Source organism: Haliaeetus albicilla, chromosome 1 (assembly GCF_947461875.1).
Source record: "Haliaeetus albicilla chromosome 1, bHalAlb1.1, whole genome shotgun sequence".
In the NCBI taxonomy this organism is placed as follows: Eukaryota; Metazoa; Chordata; class Aves; order Accipitriformes; family Accipitridae; genus Haliaeetus; species Haliaeetus albicilla.
The window spans coordinates 54,238,583-54,261,454 of record NC_091483.1 but is presented as its reverse complement, the minus strand read 5'-3'; the positions used below and the strand labels follow the sequence as shown (position 1 = coordinate 54,261,454).

The 22,872-nt window shown below is 39.0% G+C and overlaps 1 protein-coding gene across 5 annotated transcripts; it reads right to left on the bottom strand.

Annotated features, from left to right (window-relative positions):
- Positions 1-4,128: 4,128 nt before the first annotated feature.
- NMU (neuromedin U) lies at positions 4,129-22,452 on the bottom strand. Of its 5 annotated transcripts, XM_069789785.1 has the most exons (10): positions 22,206-22,449; positions 18,789-18,847; positions 14,935-14,982; positions 14,774-14,833; positions 14,219-14,248; positions 14,062-14,112; positions 11,944-12,018; positions 6,195-6,248; positions 4,872-4,908; positions 4,129-4,297 (listed from the first exon to the last, which is right to left on the bottom strand). In XM_069789785.1, exons 1-9 carry the CDS (start codon positions 22,342-22,344, stop codon positions 4,873-4,875), a joined length of 552 nt encoding a protein of 183 aa, XP_069645886.1. In that variant the 5' UTR covers positions 22,345-22,449; the 3' UTR covers positions 4,129-4,297; position 4,872. The 5 variants fall into 5 exon arrangements, with proteins under 5 accessions (XP_069645886.1, XP_069645894.1, XP_069645903.1 ...); XM_069789793.1 differs by lacking the exon at positions 14,219-14,248 and having other exon boundaries at positions 22,206-22,452; XM_069789802.1 differs by lacking the exon at positions 14,062-14,112 and having other exon boundaries at positions 22,206-22,450.
- Positions 22,453-22,872: the final 420 nt, after the last annotated feature.

Genomic DNA, 22,872 nt, shown 5'->3' with positions numbered 1-22,872 from the left:
GCCCGTGAGTACTACACTGGCCTTTCCAGCTGCCAGCTGCCTCATTTCATTTAACAAGGCTCTTGTAGAGAATTTAGCATGAGTATAATGAAACAAATTCTAATGAGGATCAAATGCTACACATGCCTTAAGGAATTTCACAAAGGTAAAAGAATTGCTTTGCAGTTTAGATGAAAATGTACTTGGGAAATCCACAAAGAGACTAAATAGAATCACACTGTCGCTCACAAGGAAGTTAAGTACAGTGGGTTTGCAAGAAGACTCTTAAGTCTGCCAGTTTCTCTGGCATGAGGAACAAAGCAAGGCTTGGCAGGGTTTGGAATGAAAGGGAAGTGGCAGTAGTTCATGACAGTTCCTCCAACGCTCCTATTGCATGGGCTCAGCAGACTGCAGGCAAGGGTAGTGCTACCAATGTTCACTACTAGCAGAGCACTCTGGCTTTGCAAACATCCAGTGCCTTATTGCTAAGATAAAGAAGAGATTTCATACTTCAGTACTTTAATTGATTCCTTCTGCAAAGCTCCAATATTCAGGTTTTGGACTAGAGATGGCAACTCCATTGTAAATAGTTATAATATTTGGAAAATTATTTTCTGTAACATTATGCCTCTAAGAACATGGTTATTTCATCATCAAGTCAAATATACTAGCAAACTTACTTTATCCACATATGAAAGCATAGATAAAGAATTAAAAATAAGTGATGTTTTCTCCTTCTTGGATTGAAAATTGATATAATCCTTTGGAAAAAAATAAAAGAGAAGCTCCATATATAGTCTAATGAATTAGATGGTCACTAATGGGTCTGGAATAGGAAAAACCCAAATGAAGATTTTGCTACAGTGCAATTCCTCAGGATTTACTTACGTTAAAAAGTCTTACACTTAGTCTTACTGCAAGTTTCCAACCCTTCACCAAAGCAGAATTTTGACTTAGATACAGCCAGGGTATCAAAAAATCCACAGAACTAAGAGGACTACTCCTCCAAGGGAACCCCTGAAGAAATATGAGCGATACGCATGCACTTTGGTTTGGCCTGCACAGAAGTGCTTTACTGTGCTTTTAATTAAGGATCAGATTTCCCCACTTCACAGAATGAAAATCCTTCTCTGTAGCAGAAGGATTATGAAGAATCATGAAGCATTAAAAAAAATAATAAAAATCGTCATCATAACTGGACAAATAATTTCAAACCACACAACAAAAAGGACTACTGAAACAGAATTGGAATGTAGGTAACTTACAAGATAAGCTCTGGCCAGTTTTTGCCAGGAAAGATTTTGACATTTTGTGGTTTTCTGTAAATTTAGGTCCTACATAAAATGTTTCCATAGTATTTTACTTAAATGGTATATTTTATACTATTTCTATTTAATGTTTGTAACATTCAATAGGTTTGTGTAACAAGTTGTACACTGGACATTTTCTAGATGCTGTTACATCTACAAAATGTAAAGCAAAAAAAAATTGGATCAAGAATCCTAGATCACAGTAAACATAACAGAAAGAGGTGTGTCTGATCAATCTGAACTCCAGTCTCAAGGAAGAAAAGATCAGAAGCTAGCAAACCTTTAACAATTTTTTAACAAATTAGGTTAAATCAATGTTTAAAAAGTTGGTGCTAAGTGACTAGTTCAAGGTTGCAGTAATGGGAACAGATGAAATAAATGAAACTGTGCATCAAAAACTTCAGAATATATCTGATGGTAAGAGTGCAAAGGAGCCAAGAAGTGACAAAAGTGATCCAACGAAAATTGGTTTCAGAGTATGAAGCTGGACTACTGAAGCAGTATTACTCTACTAGCAGGCCACAATCCCAAGCAAAAAAACTCCTTATGACACTTCTCACTGCTGCCAGTGATAATGTTAGTTACCATCAGCTTTGCCAGAGTTGATGCACGTATCAAGTTTGGGAACTGGCAGGCTGGATAACTTCAATCCTTCAGTGTAAATAACACTTCTGATAGATTTAATTTGCAGTTCTTTTTTTTGGTGAATGACATGAAGCAAATTCTCAGTTATGTTTTTAAAACATGGTACACCTATGATTGTCCAGCTATCAAAGTGTAGTATTTTATTACTCATACAGGACAGTAATGGTGGTTAATTCTTAACCATTAGAAACTCAGAGTTTCCTGATGTATTCTCGCAAGAAAACCCACATAACCTGCCCTCCCATCTGCCATTTCTGGGGACCCCCGCAGGGACTGAGAAGGCCACACAGGACCGGGGCTGCAATGCCAGCTCTCTCTGTCCTGCGGGGCCCTGCGGCGGGCTTGGCCATGCCAAGGGAGCCCTTCTGGGGGCTGGCTTTGCTCCTGCCCTCCTCGCCACCTTGCCTTTCTTCTCTCCCTGCCCAGCAGGCTTGGCGGTTGCCTCAGGCAGCAGGACACAGCTCTCGAAGCACCCAGCACCTCTCGAGTCCAACTCCTGCCTCCGCCATTTCCTAGACATCCCCACCCCAGCTCCCTCATGGCCCTCAGGCTCAGCTGCTGCCCCACCAGGACAGCTCGGGGCCGGGGTGACCCTCTGCGCCCACCTGCATGGCTTCCCCCCGGGGCACTGCCTCTCCTCAGGGAGGCCGCTGCTCTGACCCGACGGTGGCAGGTCCGTGGCGGCTGTTGGGGCAGGGCCACGCACCCTCACCGGTTCTAACGGTGGCGGCAGGAGGCAGGAGGGCAGCGAGGCGGCGGCAGGCCCCGGCCGATTGCCCTGTCGGCCGTTGGTTACTGCTGACAAAACTGATCTGTTTAAACACATTTCAGAAGAAAAAAAAAAACAAACAGGAAACAAAACAAATAAACAAAATCCAAACAAACAAAACATCACTTTCAGTCTGGGCCACTTTAAGCTGTGGTTTGGTGCTGGGTGTGACTGAGGAGACAGCCCTGCTTCCCTGCCTTGCCCTGCAGCCACGGCCTGCTCATCCCACTGCCTGCTTGAGTGGAAGCTGTCGGTCGCTAGTAAGGCAGTGGGGGGAAAAACTTGAACAAATAACCTAATTTAGTACAATACAACACAGTAAGTGTTTTGCGGCAGAAGACCACGTTAGTTCCGACCAGGGGTCCTATAAAACTGGACCCTCAGTTCACAAATAATTGCACCATTTCGACTGAAGACACAGAAAACTGCAGAGTCAAAACAGGTGGGTAAGAAGAGGAAAAGGACTTCCTTCTTAAGCTGGTTTCCACCTCCGAGGCCACCTGTTTTCCCAGCTAACTCCTGAAGTTCAGCTGCTCATCCAAACTTGCAGAAGCAGGAGTAGTAATGCTGAGGTCAGTTCAAACCACGACCAGCCAATATAATGTTAAAAACAATAATCCGCTTGTACACTGAATGATTAGTTACTTTCAACATAATTACAACCTTGACCATATTTTAACACAACTCTGGTGTGGAGGAAAACTCAGGGAGAGAAGCTAGGAAGATTGTGAGGCTAACTTGTTCTTTTGAGTGGAATTTCTTCAATTCTACATCAAAATCACTTGAGTTTTCAAATAGATCCTAATTCTGGAAGAATGTAAATAACGCAATTAAGTCTTCTGAATGAGAACCATACTGCATCTGTGTTCTTAATAGCTAAAAAAATGATGTCATTGTATTTTAGTTGAATTAAGGAAAGATATTTCTTCAAAACATGCAGCTTATTCTATTTCCTTTAGTTAGGGGAATAAAGATTCTCGGGTTTTGCAGCCAATGAAACACTATTAACCTTAAGGCTTATTGAGGACTGCCAACTCCTTTATCATCAATATGGTTCTGTAGACCACCTGCAGACCACTTATCTTGACCCTGCAGACTGTCAGAAGTCCACAGGCTACAGTGAAGGAAGTACAGGGGTAGAGAACAACATCTTGAAAAGCAAACCACACCTTTTGTTTGGCCTGCCTAGATAAGCTGCGATTTTTAAAGACTGCACAAATCACTTGCAATATATTCTGAAGAAATGCAATAGTCTACATTGCAAACATTCTCGTTAAAACAACAGAGTGCCTTTATTTATGAGGGAAAATAAATGCACATAGCAATCTTGTTAGAGGCAATGTCTGTTGCATGCGTACACTGTGACTTTTTTACACACAGTTGTAAACATCATAACACCAGGAAACATAACTTTAATATGCTTTTAATATAATCAACAAAGTAAAGAAACATTTGAATTCTTAATGGAATTGAATTTAAGAACTTTTACATTCTAGTGATTTTTAATTGTAAAGAATAATTTTTGTAAAGAAAACAGTATGTCCATGTACACAGCATTCCTCCAGCATTAGTTCTAGGTCAGGAATCTGAAATCCTGAAAAATAAGAAAAAGCTTCAGCTGTTGCTATGATATAACACTAAATACTTAAAATATGATAGAGATGTAAGATATATCGGAAAACAGAGCATTATAATATTGGCATAATGAAACATTTTTATGTCTCTCCAAACAGTTAAATGATTTAAAATTAAATCCTGAAGTCTGTAATTAGTTTCAGTGTGAGGGTTTTTTCTGTGTAAGAATAGGGGGATTACCCCCAGGATGTCAATATGTATTTGATAGGTATTTGAATCAGTTCTTCCTGACATACACTTATCATCGTTAACTTTCCAAAAGGTTTACAGAGCTGGGATATTTTCCATTTCTTGCTGCCTGAAACAGCTCTGTGTTCTCTGTTCTAGGAAATGAGTACCTACAGCTTTTATTCACTTCACCTGAAGATACCTGAATTTAGCGCATCTGGGAGAAGCTTGTCTGCAGAAATCTGAAGTTGCAAAAACAGTTAAAGGCTTTCTGAGACTACTCCTCAACATCAATATTGTGCCCAGTTTGTATAAAAATGAATTAATTTAAGTATAGATTGTGATTAAAAGCATTAAATAAATACCTCAGCGAAAATCCACTGATCTCCTTCCATTGCGTGGCTGAAAGACAAATATCCAATAAGCGCTCCATAAAATTCACTGGTTTCATTAACAAAGCCCCACCCAACTTGGTATGTATAGAAAGTGGGAAATTTCTCAGTTCTGTCAATGTGATCATCATTAAAGATAAACCTGAGACCAGTTATTTTTTAATGAATATCCCCCTCTGGAGGAGAATTATACAGTAAAAATTGCTGTATAGAGATTGAAGAATGAATTATGCGCATCTTGTGTTATTTTGTAAGGGAGAGAAAGCCACAAGAAGTCACTCTAAGAGACCATTATCCTTCATTCTTTTTGCATTTTCTTAAGATGTTCTTCCAGATTGTTGTTATTATTGCATTATAAGTGTTTGTTGTAAGTAACAAAGAAATATACGTCACTCAATGATTTTATTTTTAGACTGTTCTTTAATACGGGCAAAGAGTTTCTCCCTTTCCACCATGGTCATTTCAGAAATATTTTGTACTACAAAGGAACTTGATACAATGTCTAGTAAAGCTGATGAAAAATCTTTTGCTGAGCTTAATAAGAATTTGCTTTTCACTCTGGCACCATGAATGCATAGATGTTAATATTACCCATAACTGGCCTGTCATAAGAATTGTAAAGATGCAATCCTGATACACAAGAAATACAACTGTACAAACTTGACTTCTTTTCCTTAGCCACTTTCTTATTTAAATAGAAAAACAGATTAACCAAAATCAAGAGAATTATTATTAAGTTTGATGTGCCATCTTTAACTTGCTCAATTTTGCAAAAATGGAGTAAAAAACTCTATGGCATCAAAGATTAACAGAGGAGTTTCATTCACATGAGAATTTCTGTATCTAGTTTCTAATCTTACTGGTCAAAACACAAGGAAAATAGGAAGGTCAGGCCCAGCAGCTGTTTTGATATGGTGTGTAAGCATGGTATTGTATTTATATCACATGCAAATGTACCATATTGAGCAATGCTTTGGAAGGATTGTCCAAGATGGCATATTTTCTAGAACTTTCTCTGAGAATTATATGTATAATAACCAATTACTTATTAAGACACAGCATGGTATCATGTATACACAAACATTAAGATGTGTACAAAACTTCCTACTACGCTTTTATTTTAATCCAAGAAAATGTCTGGAGCAGATCTTGAGTAGTCCTATACAGTAGGATGCTCTCGATTGAAACAAGTTTCCTCAGTCACCATACTTCTTACTGTAATTTACTGTTTTTTTCTACTTTTTGTTTTGTAACACTCATCACAAAATGAAAAGAAAAAAGTCAAACAAACCATACCCTGTAGAAAAAGTAGCCTCTGCTTTGAATCCCTCCAGGTCCTTGAAGTTCTTCCTGAAAAAAAGTATTTTAAATCATATCTACTCTTTTAAGTGAATCCGTATAGAGAGGTTGTTTATGTACATATTAAAAGTATTTCTTCAGTACTGCTATACAGTCTTGCCCCTTAAGGCATGCTTTATGTATATTTCTCCGTGTCAGTGACAAGAAGTTCATGTTGTCATCTAGAAATAGCAGAAAACACATGAATGAGGGCCAAATTCCACTTCAAGTTTTGACTCAGTTCAGACTGCTTTTTTTTTTTTTTTTACGATCGTACTAGTAATGATGAGCGGCCTTTGCTTTCGAGCTTCCAGGTTTCATTACCCAGACACAACCAGAGTGTCTTCATGGTAGCAGAGTCTCTACGGACAAAGTAGAGTTGGTCTCTTTGCACCTTGCAGAAGGACAACAATGTCAAGCTTAAAAAACACAAATACTTGGGCTCCAGCCCAGGAATGAGATCCCAGACTGTTCCCAGAGGTTTATCATAATCACCCCTCTCAGATTAACTCCCAAAGAAAAGACCAGTGCCTATGATATTCTATCCTGTCCATGCTGCACATATTGAGAAACAACTTTCTACTAATCTGTACAGCAAGGGAGGGGAAACTAACGATGAAGAAAATAGAAATTCCATTTAAATGTAACAAGTACAATGCTTGAAGTATCCAGCTGCTTTAATGAGACCTTTATGATTGGAGAACACATAAATTTAATGACAGTATTTTCATTGCTTTTGTTGATAGCAGATATATGAAGTGTCTGTCCTACAGGTGTAGAGACAGGCCAATTGAGAAACAAAATAGTTTAAATCTTGTGTTTAGCAGAAAATAAAATTTTGATGGAATTTATTTAGCAGTGATGGTATTTCTCAACTAAAAACTGAGGTCATGTGATCTCTTGGGCTATGATCATAACCAGAGTTGTCAGAGAAAACAATCATTCCATGCTTTATTCTAATGCTGTAAGAATTGTATAAAACAGGATGGCTCCCATAATTTCCAAACACAGGAGCAGCTTCAATCCAAGGAAGCTTTCGAGTCTTGCTTTTAATTCTGACTTCAGTTCATCAGGTATACCGTGATACCCAGTTTCTTTGCTGTAGGTAAAACATGTATGATTTTTATTCCTATTGTCCACTTGATTCTAGCATTACCTGGGTTTGAAATACCCATCTCAGATCTTCCATCCATTCAATACTATAGGTTTTTTTAATTTGAAAAGGCTAAAAATTTGCCCATTAGTAGAATTTTGTACATTGCCATTGGACTGTTTAACACTATTTATATTTCATTATTTTTCTGGTTTTTCTATTCAATGTGTGAACAAACATAACAGAAACAAACCAGGCAGCTGTTGCAAGTTAAGGAAATTGACCTAGAACATTAAAGGAGTCAAGAGTACAATTACTAATATGGAATTATGATTTATTTTATGGACTTTTAACATATTAATACATCATTCTCTACTTAGAACCAGACACCTCTTAAAGAAGATTACATAGTTTCCTGGTTTGATTTCATGTCAGGAAGCTGATATTAGAAAACAACTGAAGCTAAAATCTGTCTTCATTTTAACACTTGCCTTGTAACTTCCAAGGCTTTGGACATGTAAAAAAAACCCTGATACGTTCTGTAGTGTACATGCATGTATATTCACAAACCTACATGTATATATGTATACAGAAACACATGTATTCCTGAAGAAGTATTTTCTCTGTGTTTATTTAGAGTTTAATGCCCGCCCTCTAAAATTTATCTTGTTCAATCTCTTTGACTGTGTCTTCTGTCTTAGATCATATTATATCAGTCAAGATGGAGCTCAAGAGGAATCAAATTCATGACAAAATCTGGTGTCAGTCCAAACTGGGAAGAAAGAATAAATTTAAGATAGCATGTTCCTCCTTCACCTATCCACCTTTTCAATTCCTTCTCTGGTCGGGGAGAGAGGTGGGTGTGTTTGCGTATAGCAGGTTCTGGTTTTCTTCCCAGTATGAGGAGGAAAAAAATCAGCAGCAAGCTAACCCTTCCTGGAGCACAGTTGGTGACAGCAGAGTCAGGTAGTCCAACTGAAGGTGGGCAGTGCACAGGAACACTGGGGCTTCTGCTGCATGGGGAATCAGAGTTCCTCTGCACTTCTCAGGCAGGGTTGCTCCCATCCTCTCCTGGCTTTAAAGTTTACCTATGCCATTTCCCCATTGGCCCATCTGGTAGGGTCTCTGGGAAAGATAGGTTTATAGCTTTCTCACAGTCAGGGAATAATTGTAATCCTTTTATTATTGATGACAGATAATTTCAGTATTTTCTTAATTTTCTTATAAACTGCTATGACCCTCAGCAATAATATTTAGAGAGGATTTTAATCTCTTATACTAAAAGACACCAAAATCTGCCATGTAAATAAATATGATAAGCATAATATGGATGAATTTCAAAGATTTATTATGACATTAAAATAGATAAGGTGCATACAAAAATACCAAAACTAAAAGAGTATGCAGACAAAATTGATTCCAGAAGATGCTAGCATTTCATAAATGTCTGGCGTTTATGTACTGCATATCGGTAAATAACACCTTTAAAAAGGTGACTGGTATTCACAGCAGGAATTGACAAGAGGAAATCAAAAAAGTTGCTTTATATAAAATGCAATTCAATTTAGAGCTGTTTTCATTGTTTCCTTAGATTTTCTACTGGGTTTATGAATATTTTTAAATGGCTATATTCTGTAAGTGTTGGCCATGCCATTACTTCTCTTGGCTTCAGCCTTACAGAAGAAAATGTATTCAAGTGCATATTTAATATTACACATTTTACTTGGGATTTAATGAGCTCTTCACTTTGTAGGCCTGAATGCCAAATGATAAAATATTCCAAAATAAATAATCATTTATTTAAAACATATAGCGAAAAATCAAAGCTGCTTAAAACCATTAATGACTATTTTACATAATGGTCTGGATGAAGCCTTCAGCTCTGAAGGTCTCAAGGATGTGCTTGCCAGAAGCTGGAGAGTATATACCAGAGGAGTGATCACTCCACACTTCCCCTGGTCCTTCCACCTTTTTTGTGTCTATGCACAGCAGGACACTGTTAGACACAGGGTACAGGACTGATGAAAACATAGTCTGAACTAGTGTGGCTTTTGTTAATACACCTTCTTTCTTAAAAATTGTTACTATGATATGAATGTGACCGTTCTATATTCCATTCCTCTTCGAACAAACCCTAGTTAGACTACCATCCTTGTTCTGTTTAAGGATTGATGAAGTTACTGCACCACCTACTGTAACCTAATCCAATTATCCATGAGAGCACTGACTAATCTAGAAGATTCCTGTACTGGTAGTTCACAAAATATGGGTTACTGTTACTCAACACAGGAGTTGAAAGTGCCACAAATTCTGCATTCAAACTTTTAGCTGGAACTACAATTCTTATGTAGCAAAGAGCCTAGCACTAAGCATGTGAACAGTCCCACTGAAATAATTACCTCAGTTATGCATGTGCTTATGTATTTAGCTGGGTTAACATATAAGTGTAACATCATGATTGCAAATTAAAGACTGTTAGTTATCAGCGCAGAATAGTTGGAATTCTAACTGTTGCTATTTCCATGTACTACTAGTTATGAGTACAATCAGGTGCCTTACAAAAAGAAGCTTGATAAAATGTTTGCCTTTTGCCACAAAGTTATATCTGCCTGCTCTGGGCTTATTCGCAAACACTATAGCAATTTTTTTTGTCTGTTTTTTTAATTCCTTTTGGAAGAAATATTTCCAAACACTATCCTAAAAAAAGGACTTTTTATATCAGATAGCTAGTATAATTGTTCATTTTTTTCTAAGGAATTGTAGAGTATGGACTTTGATTTCTTTGATGTAAAAAGTAAGTCTTTGTCACATGATGGCTTGACAGCTCTTGAAGAGAAACAATTTATTACATTTCATTTGTGAGTTCTTATAAGTATAGTGACTTTCTAAATATATATAAAGACACATGATCTGACTGATATACTCTGTAGAGATTAGTATTATTATTACTTGGAAAAATATCCTTGTAGTAGTTTCTTTTTTGAGCCCACTAAAAATAAAACTGCCATGAAGCAGTTGAAATATGTTGGAATATGCCACATATACTACAAATTTTAGGTTATTATTTGTTAATTAACGTATTCTATTTCCATTAATTATGCCATCAACCTCAATGAAAGTAAGTTCAGGATAATAAAGTATTCTAACAAAAGGAATTTATTGACTTTAAAAGGTAGGGTTTTTTTCACTTACAGCAGTTTTGTGTTCTTGTGTTTATGCTTTCCTTCCCATTCTTTGTCTTAGTTGACATGTACATTCATTTAAAAGCACAAAGAGCAATTCCAAGCATATTCTTTGCCAGTATATAGGTCCAATAGCATAAATACAGTTCACATCAATGTCATCATAGAAGGTATATTTTACCCTGTATTTTCCTTTCAGATGTGTAGTGAGTTAAAATTTTCATAACAATTTTAGTCCATGAGAAGACATACCAACTCTTTAAATTCTTATATGTGGCTAGGTTCTGTTGCCAGATAAGAAAAATGTGATTTAGGGCATATAGTTGGGATTATGCAGTGATCCAAAGAGAGGGGTAGATAGTATTACCAACCACAACCATGACTAGTTGAAAGCTGACATACATAATCACAGGATTAAGAGTTCACTGAAAATTTGGGAGTTAGCAACACAGTCTTTACCTGGATTAATAAAGGAAAAGTCCTACTTATGAGGATGTCACTATCTGAGTTATAAATACCACATTCATACACCTAATTTAATTTGTGTATCAGTGAATATAAGGAATCATATCAATGAACACAAGGAATAACAAGCTGAATTCAATGTAAAACAGGAAGAATCTAGGTGTTGGATTTTGGTATATTTTATTATATAGGAATCTTCAATATTCTTATAGAGAAAAATTCTTATATATCTGACTGCATTTTTCTCTTCTCTCCATAGCTGCATTAAAGAGATGGACATTAATAGCCATCTGCTTTTCGATTTTTGAAATTCGAAATTGCATTTGCAGCAAATATACCCAAATTTTATGACATCTTGGAAACAATGGGGCTATTTCTCTCTATGTGAAACTTTTGTTCTAAAACACACTACTATTCTATGGAAAATTAGTTCCATAGGGAACTTTCTTATCTGCACCTTAAGTTAAACAGTAAAATTGCCTACAAATTATGTGGAAATCCTTAGTGCTGTAAGTCATAAATAATACATATTTAAGGAGTAGACATGGTTTGAATTCCAAACAGGGGAAAAAAAAAAAAAAAAAGAACCCCCATAGAAAATATAACTCAACCGCAATATAATGGTACAGATAAATTTGAAAGTTGGGGTGTTTTGTTTGGGGTTTTTTTTTTTATAAAAGAACTAACAGATCCATTTTGATACATAGGCTCTGTGTTCTACATCTGTTCTGTGTTAAGCATATATTACTTCAGTGTTTTTTGTTTTAAATGTTAAATATAAGCAGGATTATTTTTCACTAATTAAAGAATGGAAAAACCTCACATTTCTAATGCAAATACACTAGTGTGATATTAAATCATGAAAATAAAAATGTTATGAGCACAAAGGTCTACAAGGACATTTTTAGAAGAGCTAATGAATCACAAAGTGTGAGAATGCAAGCATGCAGAGTTTAAGATTACATACGTCCACTTTGTATCTCTTCAGTCTTCTCTCATTAAGCTGGGGAACGAGTTGCAGCAAAGGATGCAGGACAGACGACTGAGAGGACACGAACACAGACACATGAGCAACAATGAAATTCGGGTCTTATGATGCAAAAAAAGTCTCTTCCCACAGTATTGGCTTATGGACCAAACATACACCAAAAGAGAACTGAAGTTGTTAATTGAGAAACTCATTTTTTGAGCATTCTGACTTGACAACAAACAGGTACCAACATTTATATTTACACTATGAATGTGACTCACAGAGTGATGGAGGGAAAAGCTATGTGTCCTCACCTTTACTCATTGAACGTTCAGAACTGTTTACAGACCTCTTGCCTGGACAATGGCAGTTATTCCGACTTTGGTCTGCCTCTGTGAGTGGTACAGAGAAATACACTACTCCTACTAACATTTCTATGATTATCTACTATGGAAGTTAGCAGCTTCAATCTCTGTTGTACTGAGAAGTTAATTTTACTTCAAAATAACTTAAATTGAAGCAAGAAAAATGATTTTTTTTACTAGAAAACAGTTTGCAGGAGGGATCCATTCTCAAGCAAAATTTGTAACCATGGCACTGGTCACTCTAACTAAAAGAGAAGTTCAAATCCTGAAATTCCTTGTGTTCAACAAGACTTTATGCTTGCAGACAGCCTGGTTAAGCACAGTGCCATGCTGTGCAGCATAGGTGGCCCCATGGCAAACCACAACCACGTGGGCTTGTGGAAAGAGGTCCATAGTGAGAAAAAGTAGAAAACCCATGTTCTGTCAACCAATTTCAACCTTCAACTCATGTAAACATAATTTTAAAAAGAATGCATTTTTTATACAATACTTCTTAGAAAAGAGATACAACAAAGAGAAATATAATTTATGAAATAACTAGAGTTACCAAAGTGATAATGTATTTAAAAGGTAAAATGAACTTGCCTACTTGGAGCCAGCTTTTCACTGTCTGCCTAAGGTAGGCAATGTGGCATCACAATAGCTAAAAATGTAGAGGTCTGATGTGTAGCAGAGGAGTTAAAGGGCATCCCAGCTGGCCACTTGGGCTCTGCCTTGCAGTTGGTAGAGAGAGGTTAATAAAGCCAAAGAATGATGGATCTCACCTAAGTTAGTATCTCTGAGAACTGGGCTATAAAACAGTCACCTGAACAGCTAAACCAGAAGTGAGAAAGCAGTAATCCCTGTGGGCAGGCAGGGGCAGAGGTATTCAGGTTGGGGGTGAAGGGGGATGCAGTACCCTCTTAAGCAGGAGCAGCAGCAGAAATAGCTCATTTCACTGTGCCCTTGTTACCATTAAAGCTCCAGAGCAGCTCTATCATGAAAATACTGACCCCAATATCAGCAATATCACTTTCTAAGAAATACACCACATAGTTCTGAAGAAATATAAAGAACAAGGAAAAAATGGACATTAACGTATAAGAATGATTGTTAAGAAATGAGAAAACTTGAATATTTTTAACTTTCTCAAAATCCTATGGTGCACAGAAAAAACACATAGATGCACAGAAATAACAGATTATGTTTGCACTTTAAAAGCAAGAATGGATCACATGTAGTTTATTTGTTGGTTTATGAAAATATTTTTATAGCAACAATACTAGGATATTTTTTAAATAATACTTTTCATTTAAAATATAATCCAAAGACTGAGTGAGACTTAAGTATTATTTTGCCTGATGCATATTTATGACACACACAAATAAATACATACAATTTAATTAATAATTAATAAAAATTCTTTAAGAGTTCTTAAAATTTATGGTCATATTCTCAGCTTCTATAAATCCGCATTGTTTCACTGCATATGTTATGTTCCAGTACCAGAAAAAAAGCATTTGTTATTCTTAAATGTTGAAACAACAAGATTAAGATGCAGGTGGGATTTCATGAATATTTGGTTGGGTTTTTTCACACCCATACAGTATTGACGGTCTCCCATGTTATTAAAACACATTCTATACCTTAAACATGAAACTCCCAGTTCTGAGCTTGCTATATAGCTGGAGAGACTACTGCAAACAGGAACATTACCTTGGTTTTATGTATAGGCACACAGGTACTCACAAGGAGGTGCTATGCCACTTACCACGATGTCCGAGTTGCCTGAGTCATGAGTCTTAGAATAATGAAATAAGAACTGTTCAAAAAAATTAAAAGTGGGGTTTTACTACAGAACAGGGCAAGGGTGTTATGATTTTCTTGACAATTTTAGTGTGATCATAAAACATACATAGAAATCTTACCCTTTTGTTGTTGTCTTTTTCATCTAAACCCTGTAGGAATAATAATTGGTAGAGAAGCTTTTATTTGTTAAAAAAAAAGAGCAATGGGCAATTTTGATTACATTATAAACTTTTCAGTACTGGATTAGAATATCATCCCTCCTTGACAGTTCTATTACATGTCTTTGCTTATCAATGTAACCACTCTTTTCAAATTCTGTAGAGAGTATTGATTACTCTCCAGTAGAAGACTCAATGGGTTTAGCGGATGTTCCTTTGCATATCCTTAAGGTCTCCTTAGTAAATTTCTTTCTCCGTTGAGAGCTTATAATTTTTTTAATCTAGAGCAATAAAAACACCTGAAACCTTGTATCCAGCCTGGAGATTATTGTCCAAACATTGGAGTCTCCCCGTTATCTTTAATAGGTGTTGGATTAGGACACATAGCATTTCAGCGTAAGAACTGGTAGCATTAGTTCCAGCACCAAGTGACACTTCACATACTGGGTCCTCAGAATTCTTTGTAGACACTGGCACACTGAGAGATCAAGCTAAGTAGTCTTTTGTGTGTGTTACCTGTGGTTTCTGGAGAAATCCCATGACGAAAAAACAAAGTTCTTCCAGTGCACTGGATGCCTAATGCAAAGAAAACATGAATTCAGGTATCACACTTCCAATCCTACTACATATAACAAATAGTATCAAAATAATAAAGTAAAGTAACCTGTCTGACTCACCTGAGGCTGAGAATCTCTGGACAGGTAGGCAGAACATGCATCGTCTATCTGTAAAAGTTCACACAGTCCTTTTTTAAGAAGTCAGATTAATAAAAACAAATGAAATATGTATATTTTCAGAAACAGTTCAGTGCAGCTAAAGGCATGGCAAGCTTGCCCACCGTAAGGAATCCTTATAGGTACATTCATGAAATATTTTGCATTCAAGGGGGAAAAAAGCCCTTAACCATATTAAAAAAAAATATACTTGCTTGATCTGATCAAACACATACATATCTGTGTCCTTTATTCTCTTAGCTGTCTCATGCCCCTCCTATTTGTAACCTTCGCAGACTAAGTCATATTTTAAATTATGATTTTAAGCATCTAGGGTATGGACTATGAACTTAAATCTCTCCTGTGATATCTTTGGATTATACAAAACTGCAAAGAAAATGACAAAACCAAAGCAAGTGATTCAGTGAGCAGTCCTCAAATACAACCCTTCCAATTGGATTCCAGCACCCCTGCAGGTGTATGTCACATGCATCTCATGAGTGATTCTGATATGTGCCAGCACATCTTATGTATGCCAGTTACTTTCCGTGAGTCACCAAGCAGCCAATATCCGAGGTTTGCACTGATTTCTTTGGCAAATGAAGAACCTTACAGGATCTTGTTTAAAGGAGGCAGTTCCCAAATCACAGTGCTAGTAAGACATATATTCTATATATTTCAAGGGTTCTAAACTCAAAGAGGACTGTGGAAGAAGTCATTGCTGTTGAACTTAAACAAGTCAGCACAGAATGGAATGTTACACATGTAGACACAAAACAAACAAACAAACAAAAATAAATCTGCAAACCAAACAAAGAAGCCCCAATACCCATCAGCCATTTCTTCTGGATCAAAATAAATGTCCGTTTAGCTCTGCATCTTATCTCCAAAAATGGCCATACACTAGCACCCAGGGAAGATCCTAAGAAGAGACCAGTGGTCTAATAAAACCCATGCTCTCCAACCAGAGTGGATTTCTGTGCTGTGAATTTGACCAATCTCTCTCTGAACCATTGTAAACTTTTAGCATCCACAATGTCCTGTGGTAAGGGTTTCCTAAACACTGTGTGAAATATCACTTCTGTTTGTCTTGTTCAGTCTTTTCAAAGCTAGCTTCATTCAGTGCTATCACAATCTTGTGTTGGAAGAAGTAATGAATGAGTGATTCCCACCCGTTGCCTCCCTACTGTTCCTGACCTTGTGTAGACAATTAATCACATCCTCCTTCTGTTGTCTCTTTTCCAGGATGAAAGAATCCCATAATACTGAATCTTTTTTAGTGGAGTTGTTAATCATGGAGGGAGAAGAAATGGAATAAGGGGTATTTGAATTCATGGAGGTAATATTATCAGTGCTGAAAGCTCAAAGGATACTGTAAGGATAAGAAAAGACTGCCAGTACTCCAACTGAAGATGCACAGTTTAATAATAATGAAAAAAGAGGCTTAACTTTTCATATATATCTTTAAAATTGTATCAATAGCAACGTGCATTGGTACGCACCATTTCTTCCACTGAATCTTTGATACTGTTTGTCTAGATGCCAAAAAGCTTTGCCAACCCTTTAGTTCATAGACTGCATAAAAAAAATGTGATTTTTAAATAAAGACTAGGCAATGCAATGAGTCTTATGATTTTAGTATAGGTAAAAAGCCCTAAACAACACTCCTTAGCAATGAAAACATTAAATGAAAAAAAGCAATAAACAAATAATGCATATCTGAGCACTTCAAAACAAGAGATGATTCATTTCTCTAGAGACAATCTATGAAAAAGCATTAGCAGAGATAGTGGGAAAGCTAATAGCTCATAGAATTCCCCTTTCAAATAGTTTTTGTTGGTAACACATCTTCCCCATTCTCTTTTCCCTTCACCTTGCAGTTTGTCTCTGGGTATATTAGTTCAGCTTCACTACTTTCAGAGCAAGAAAATGTAGGGGAGAAATCAGCAGTAAATAACAAAATAAGCTGAAGTCATCTCAGTAGCCTAAATTAAAACTTTGCTGTTTCTTCTTAAGGGTTTTTTTTGTTGGGTTTTGTTTGTTTGTTTATTTGCTTGTTTTGTAGTTGGAGGTCACTCTTAGAAAACTACCATAATTCGGTAGCAGGACAAGCCAGAGACTGCTTTGTGTTGGATGCAATGCAAGGCAAGGTCTCTCTCAGCTAAAACCTGCATGGACAAAGCAAAGGCTGAGGAAAAGCCACAGTTTCTGTTAATTTGTTTTTAAAAAAAATAAAAATAAAAATTTAATAGTTTCTGTCATCCTTCATGCATCTTCTCAGTAATTTTCTCTCCAATCTCAGAAATGTGGCCTGAGGGTGGGAACTTGTGAGTTGTTTGTGCTTGGTTAAATAACATAAAGAAACAAAAGGATGTGAGAGACAAGTAAAGAAACACAATACTTAGTTAGTTTCCTGTATTTATAAACTCAGAATCATTCCTAGAAAATACTAGGTTAATTTAGAGGCAGGGCTTCTCCTGAATGATCCGCTAATAAAGTAACAAACAAAGAAGAACCGATTCTTTTCACTCTTAGAAACTCTGGTGGACTAGTATGATTCTGTAATCAGGTTGATTTAGGTTATATACCTATGCATCTAATTTGCTTTCCTTAGACCATCTCCAGTCCTGCATTATTCTTGTTATAACAGTAAGTTTTATATTGCTCATGTTACATAATTTTACATGGAATTTAGTATCTTATGTGTACTTTTTTGTTCACTGAAATCAATGGAAACTTTGCCTTTGCCTATACTTGGTGTAGAGACAAATCCTGTGTTACAACTAGCAAATCTTAACAATAAATGCAGAAATGTATAAAATAGCACTTTTCAATCCAGAATGTAAATAACTCCTTAAAGCTGTCAGGACCTTACTTCCCCAAAGACCACTTTTCCCCCAGGAGGCAAGTATCACCAGTGCTTGTTTAAGTGCCAGCCTAGAAATACGTTGGTGTTTGAGTCAACACTTCTGATATGAACTGAGGGGAGCTGACAGTAAGGGAAGTGTCTCCTGTAATGGCCACAGCAGGAAGAAAGTTACTCTCTGCATCTGTACCCCTGGTGAGTCACTTGTTTTCTGATGCTATCAGAAGCTACAAAATTAAATGTCAGAAGAATACTTGAAGGTTACAGCAACACCAGGGCAGGCAAGTTACAGGCTAAACTCTGTTATGCCCTGCCGCTCCATCTGTTCCAAAAGGGCAAGGAAGAGCCCATGTTAACACGTGTCACGTTCTAGAGTCAAAACAAATGTTCATTTCAAAGATGAGAGCGGAAGTTATGATAGCGATCAATAGCAAAACGTTAGAGGGACCAACTGACACAGTATATTATCCTTTACCTAGTAAAGTGAGAGGCTAGGATAGGATTAAATACAGTGTCCCAGCCCTGTGTACAGAACAGAAGAAGCAAGAGGTAAGACTGGCTGAGTTGAAGCAATTCCTGTGTATCATGCACAGACTATAAAACTACCAGACAGGACACTGTGTTGCTTCCAGGGACAGTGACTGCCTGGTCATTGGCAGTTGAATGACAACCGTTATCAAACGTAGCTCACCACTGAGCCAAGACAGGCTTCCCAGAAGGACATCTTAACACCCAGCCTCAACATCCTCCTGGAAATACTGTTCAGAAATTCTGAAAAATAAGATGTTTCACTTCTTTGCTGATGTCAGGATAGGAGATGTACAGGAGAAGCAGGACTGGAAGAAGAAGAACCTGAACTCCATGCAAGAGAAATACTGGAGAGTCAGGTGTGACTGTGGCAAGGATGGGCACAGAAGAAATGGGAGTATACCATATGGCAGGTGGTGCTTACCTCTTTCCACAGCTGCAAATCCTCATCTGCCTCGAGCGCTTGGGATGGCATCAGTGCACCTGGAAGCACAAACCACGCTTAGCAACGCTGTACAGCAAAGGTCATTTGTATAAGTATCTTGTGTCAGTGATTTAAATAAAAACTCTGAACATGATATGATACCTAGCACACTTACTAACTGCAAAGTCTGAGAGCTGGATGGTCCAAGGCAGTCCGCTGCCCTGGGCGTTGTGGGGTTTGTCCAGTAGTTTCTGCCTGCTCTATGTTAGCAACACAGCAGGAGGCTTCTTCCCAAGTTCACAGCAGATACAGACACTCACATCTCTTAGCAATAAACAGTGTGGAAGTTACTCAGGTTTCACTGAGGGTCAGGCTAGCATTAGTCTGTTCTCAGCGATAAGTAGCAGGCAAGAAAATTTGCATGGCAGCTCTTTAATACTAAGACCTGTTCAGGAAAACACATTCCAGCACCTACAACCTTGAGGTTTCTGAGAACTCAGGTCACCTCCAGCGCACTCATTCCAAGTTGAGAATTTGGATCCTACCTCTTGCTTTCCTGTATGTTACAATTCAAGAATTAAACGTGCTACATAACGTACGCTTGCATATGAATAATGCCCATGATATGAACATGGTGTTTTTGAGAAGGTGATAGACAGTACATGTGCAACTGGCTTTGTTTCCTCTGTTTGGTATATGTGATGTGGAAAATCTGAATCCCTTAGAAGATTAAATGTGTTACTAATTGCATAATGCTACAGTGATGCCATGCTTGGCTTGGGGGCAGCTCCTTTCTCCATCTCTGCCCACCCAGGCTGCAGATGTGGAAGTCACTGTCTCTGGGTCCCTCCGAACTCAGTGCCCTGAATACCCACCTTTCCACATTGTTATTTTATCTGGCAGTATACTTCTAATAGCAATGTACTATTGGAGTCTCTGTAAATAGTAGAAATGTGAGCATCGCTGAATTGTGAGTACACTAGACTCCACACAAGTGTATCAGTGAGGGGATGTGTTGTAACTCACCTGGGAGGGAGATTGGTGCTGGAGAGGGTGGTGGTTTATCTTTACAGTCCTAGCACTGCAGAAAACCCTACGAAGTCATCTAATTTATCCCCCTGCCCAACGTTGCTGCCCATGAGGCATGCCTAACCAGTTTATATACTGTGCTTAAAGACCTCAGATTAATAGAGATTTTTATACCCTCCCAGACAGTCTATAGTTACCTGTGGTCACATTTTTCTAAAGAATTGAACCAAATTAAACAAAAAAAGAGGTGAAGGTAGACTTAACTAGAATGGCCAGGTGAGTAGGGTACAAATGCCCATCCTCTCCATTTGTTTTACATGAACCATTAATAACAATAATTACAACATTAGTTAGTTCCAGACATTAAGGGGTGAATTTCAAAATCATATTACTGGCACAGGCTTAAGGTGCCTAATCATTCTGGATACTTGTTTTCCCAAAAAAAAGAATTAGAGGGGGTCTCAATTTCACACTGTGTAGAAGCGGGATATTTTTTAAATTTCTGAGATGTTCACGTAACAAAAAAACTGCTTTCCAAAGAAAAAGTTGCTTTTTTGGATGTTTGTTTTAGTTCAAGGAAAAACACCAAATAAATTAAAGGTGCTACCCTTCTCTTACTTTGTTTTCTATTCTTAAATTAGTATATTCAAATTGGAGTATTGCCTGGGACTGGTGTCCTGGTTGCAAAGGGTGAAACTGGGCAACATTTCAAATTAACACACCTTCCCCATTAAACCTTTGCCTGCCTGTCTCTGAATGCTGCTTCTGCCGTTGCCAAGGCTTTCCAGGGGGAGCAGAAGAAATCCAATAGCTGCTAAAGGTTAGGGCAGCAGGCAAGAAAGCCTGAATATTACAGCTTGCTGCCTTTTTTTTTTTTTTTTTTTTTTTTGCCTGGAGCATAAACTTTTGGACAGAGGAGATGCAAGTATTTCACCACCTCCTAAGTTTCCTTAACCCTTCTCCACTTATTCACAAAAACCTTATTTCATGTGCAGTCCCATCCGTTTTGTGCTCACACCCAGGACTATGTTCCTCCCAGCACCTAGGGGTGTCCCTCCATACCCCATCCAGAACAGAGCTGCAGTCCCTACAGGACTTCATTCATTTACACACGTACACAACAGCACACACAGGGAAACAATGAGTTTGATTGCAATATATACAAAATAACCATAGGGGAGGGGGAGGGGAAAAAAAAAAGAAAAAAAGAAAGAGTGCTGTTGAGGAAAACAGTCCTGGTGAAAAGGAACATGGAGGAGAAAATCCTCCTACAGAATTGACACTGTCTGTGACACGTTTGTTCTCTTGTCCTTCAATTCTGCCAACTTCTAAAAACTCAACTTCTTCCAAGGCAGTAGGATGCCAGATGCAGTTTCAGTCACTTTCCAACCTGGGATTCACTTCTTACATCTTCTCTTCCCTCCACTGCTCTCCCTACACAAGTTCCTGGCAATCATTTCTACGGGAACAATGATGAAATACTGTGTGCCATTGCCCTTCCTTGCCCCCCTTTTCCTTCCCTCCCCTCTTCCACATCTCCAGAATTTATTTTTAACAGAATACTAGGTATACTGTACTTACATTTCTTTCATTCTTGATATTAAAAAACCACAACAAATCAGAAAAAAAACTCTTGATGAAAGCAACTCACACATACATAATACAAACAAAACAGAAATCCTCCTTGCACAGCAACTTATTTTGTAATGTGACTTCACAAGGTATAAGCAGTTAATCTATCTGGAGTGGGAAACTAGAATAGAAAAAGAGAGTATGTTTTGTTAAAAAGCCCATTAGCTGTGCTTGTTTCACAAGCACGCCCTGCTACAAAATTAGCAACTTTCAGGTGTAAGACAACATTTCAAATTAAACCAAGGTAATCAAGCTCTACGCCTAAAGCAGCTCAGCAGCTCTACCCTTTCCCACTTAACGCCAGCCCCAGGGATTCCTCATGCAATAAATATCGCTTCAGGTTGGACTAAGTGGCTTCCAGAGGGTCCTAATTTTTCCTTCAATTCTGCGATACACCGCGTTTCTCTTTTCTTAGCTTTTAAATCCGAGTAAATTATGTTTAAAACGAAATCGCTTTTATCAAAAGCCACTTCCCCAAGCTGCTGGAGCGTAGTTTTGCCAGGACAGGGCAATCCTGCCGGGATACACGAAGCAGCCCCCCCCAGAACGGAGCCCCGAAACCGTGCCCAGCAGCTGCAACCTCCAGCGCACCCCTGCCTCTCCGACCCCAGCCGCGCCGCCCACCCCGGCCCCGCTTTGCCGCCCCCCCGCGAGGCTGGCAGGCTGCTGGGGTCACCCCCCCCCCCAAAAAAAAAAAAAAAAAAAAATCGCAGAGCTGGCAGTGCAGGAAGGGGTTGCGAGGGGGATGCTCCTCACCTTTGGAAGCAGACACCGAGGAGGCGAGGAGGAGGAGGAGGAGGAGCGGGGACCCCGGCAGAGCCGCGCCGTGCCCTGCCTTCCTCCGGCCGCGCTGGCGGGGGGCTGCGGGGGGCTGCTGGTGGCAGAGGTTTCCCATGCCGGCGGCGTCCCCTGCGCTGCCTCCCTGCCAGCCGCTCTTCTGGGCACGGCCCCGCTCCCTGCCCAAACTTTTTAAATCTCCCTGACACGTGGACGAGCATCGGCTCGCCTGGGGGAGGGCGCGTCGGCCGCCCTGCCCGCCCTGCCCGCTCCCCCCCCGGCCCCCCCGGGCCAGACCCTGCCCAGGCCGGGCAGCTGCCGACTCGGCCCCGGGGGGCAGATCCCCTCGTGAGCCTTGCTGGGGCGGTGGGTGCCCCTGCTTGGCGTGGAGGCGAGGGGCTGGGCGGGCTCCAGGGCCCTTAGTAAACCCCCTCTGTAGGAAAAACCCGTGTTTTCAAAGCCGCCCTGAGCCCTGCTAGCAGCCGGGATGGCTGGAGCGAAAGCTGCTGCTGCTGCTCCCTCGCCGGGCTCGGCCGTTCGGAGTGATGAAACGGGGGTGGCAAAGGGGAGCGTTCAGACACGGTCCCAGCCCGCTGTGGAGGGGAGAAGAGGCAGGGTTTAAAACGGGGAAATCTCACGCAGATTT

What these genes read in the sequence shown, in the direction of transcription:
- NMU (XM_069789785.1), bottom strand. Translation starts at nt 22,344, where the DNA reads ATGGGAAACCTCTGCCACCAGCAGCCCCCCGCAGCCCCCCGCCAGCGC. An exon ending in CAGGCAACTCGGACATCGTG is followed by an intron (nt 12,019 to 14,061) that starts GTAAGTGGCATA and finishes GTGTCCTCTCAG; the next exon opens with TCGTCTGTCCTGCATCCTTT. An exon ending in GAGGCTACTTTTTCTACAGG is followed by an intron (nt 4,909 to 6,194) that starts GTATGGTTTGTT and finishes TTTGTCTTTCAG; the next exon opens with CCACGCAATGGAAGGAGATC.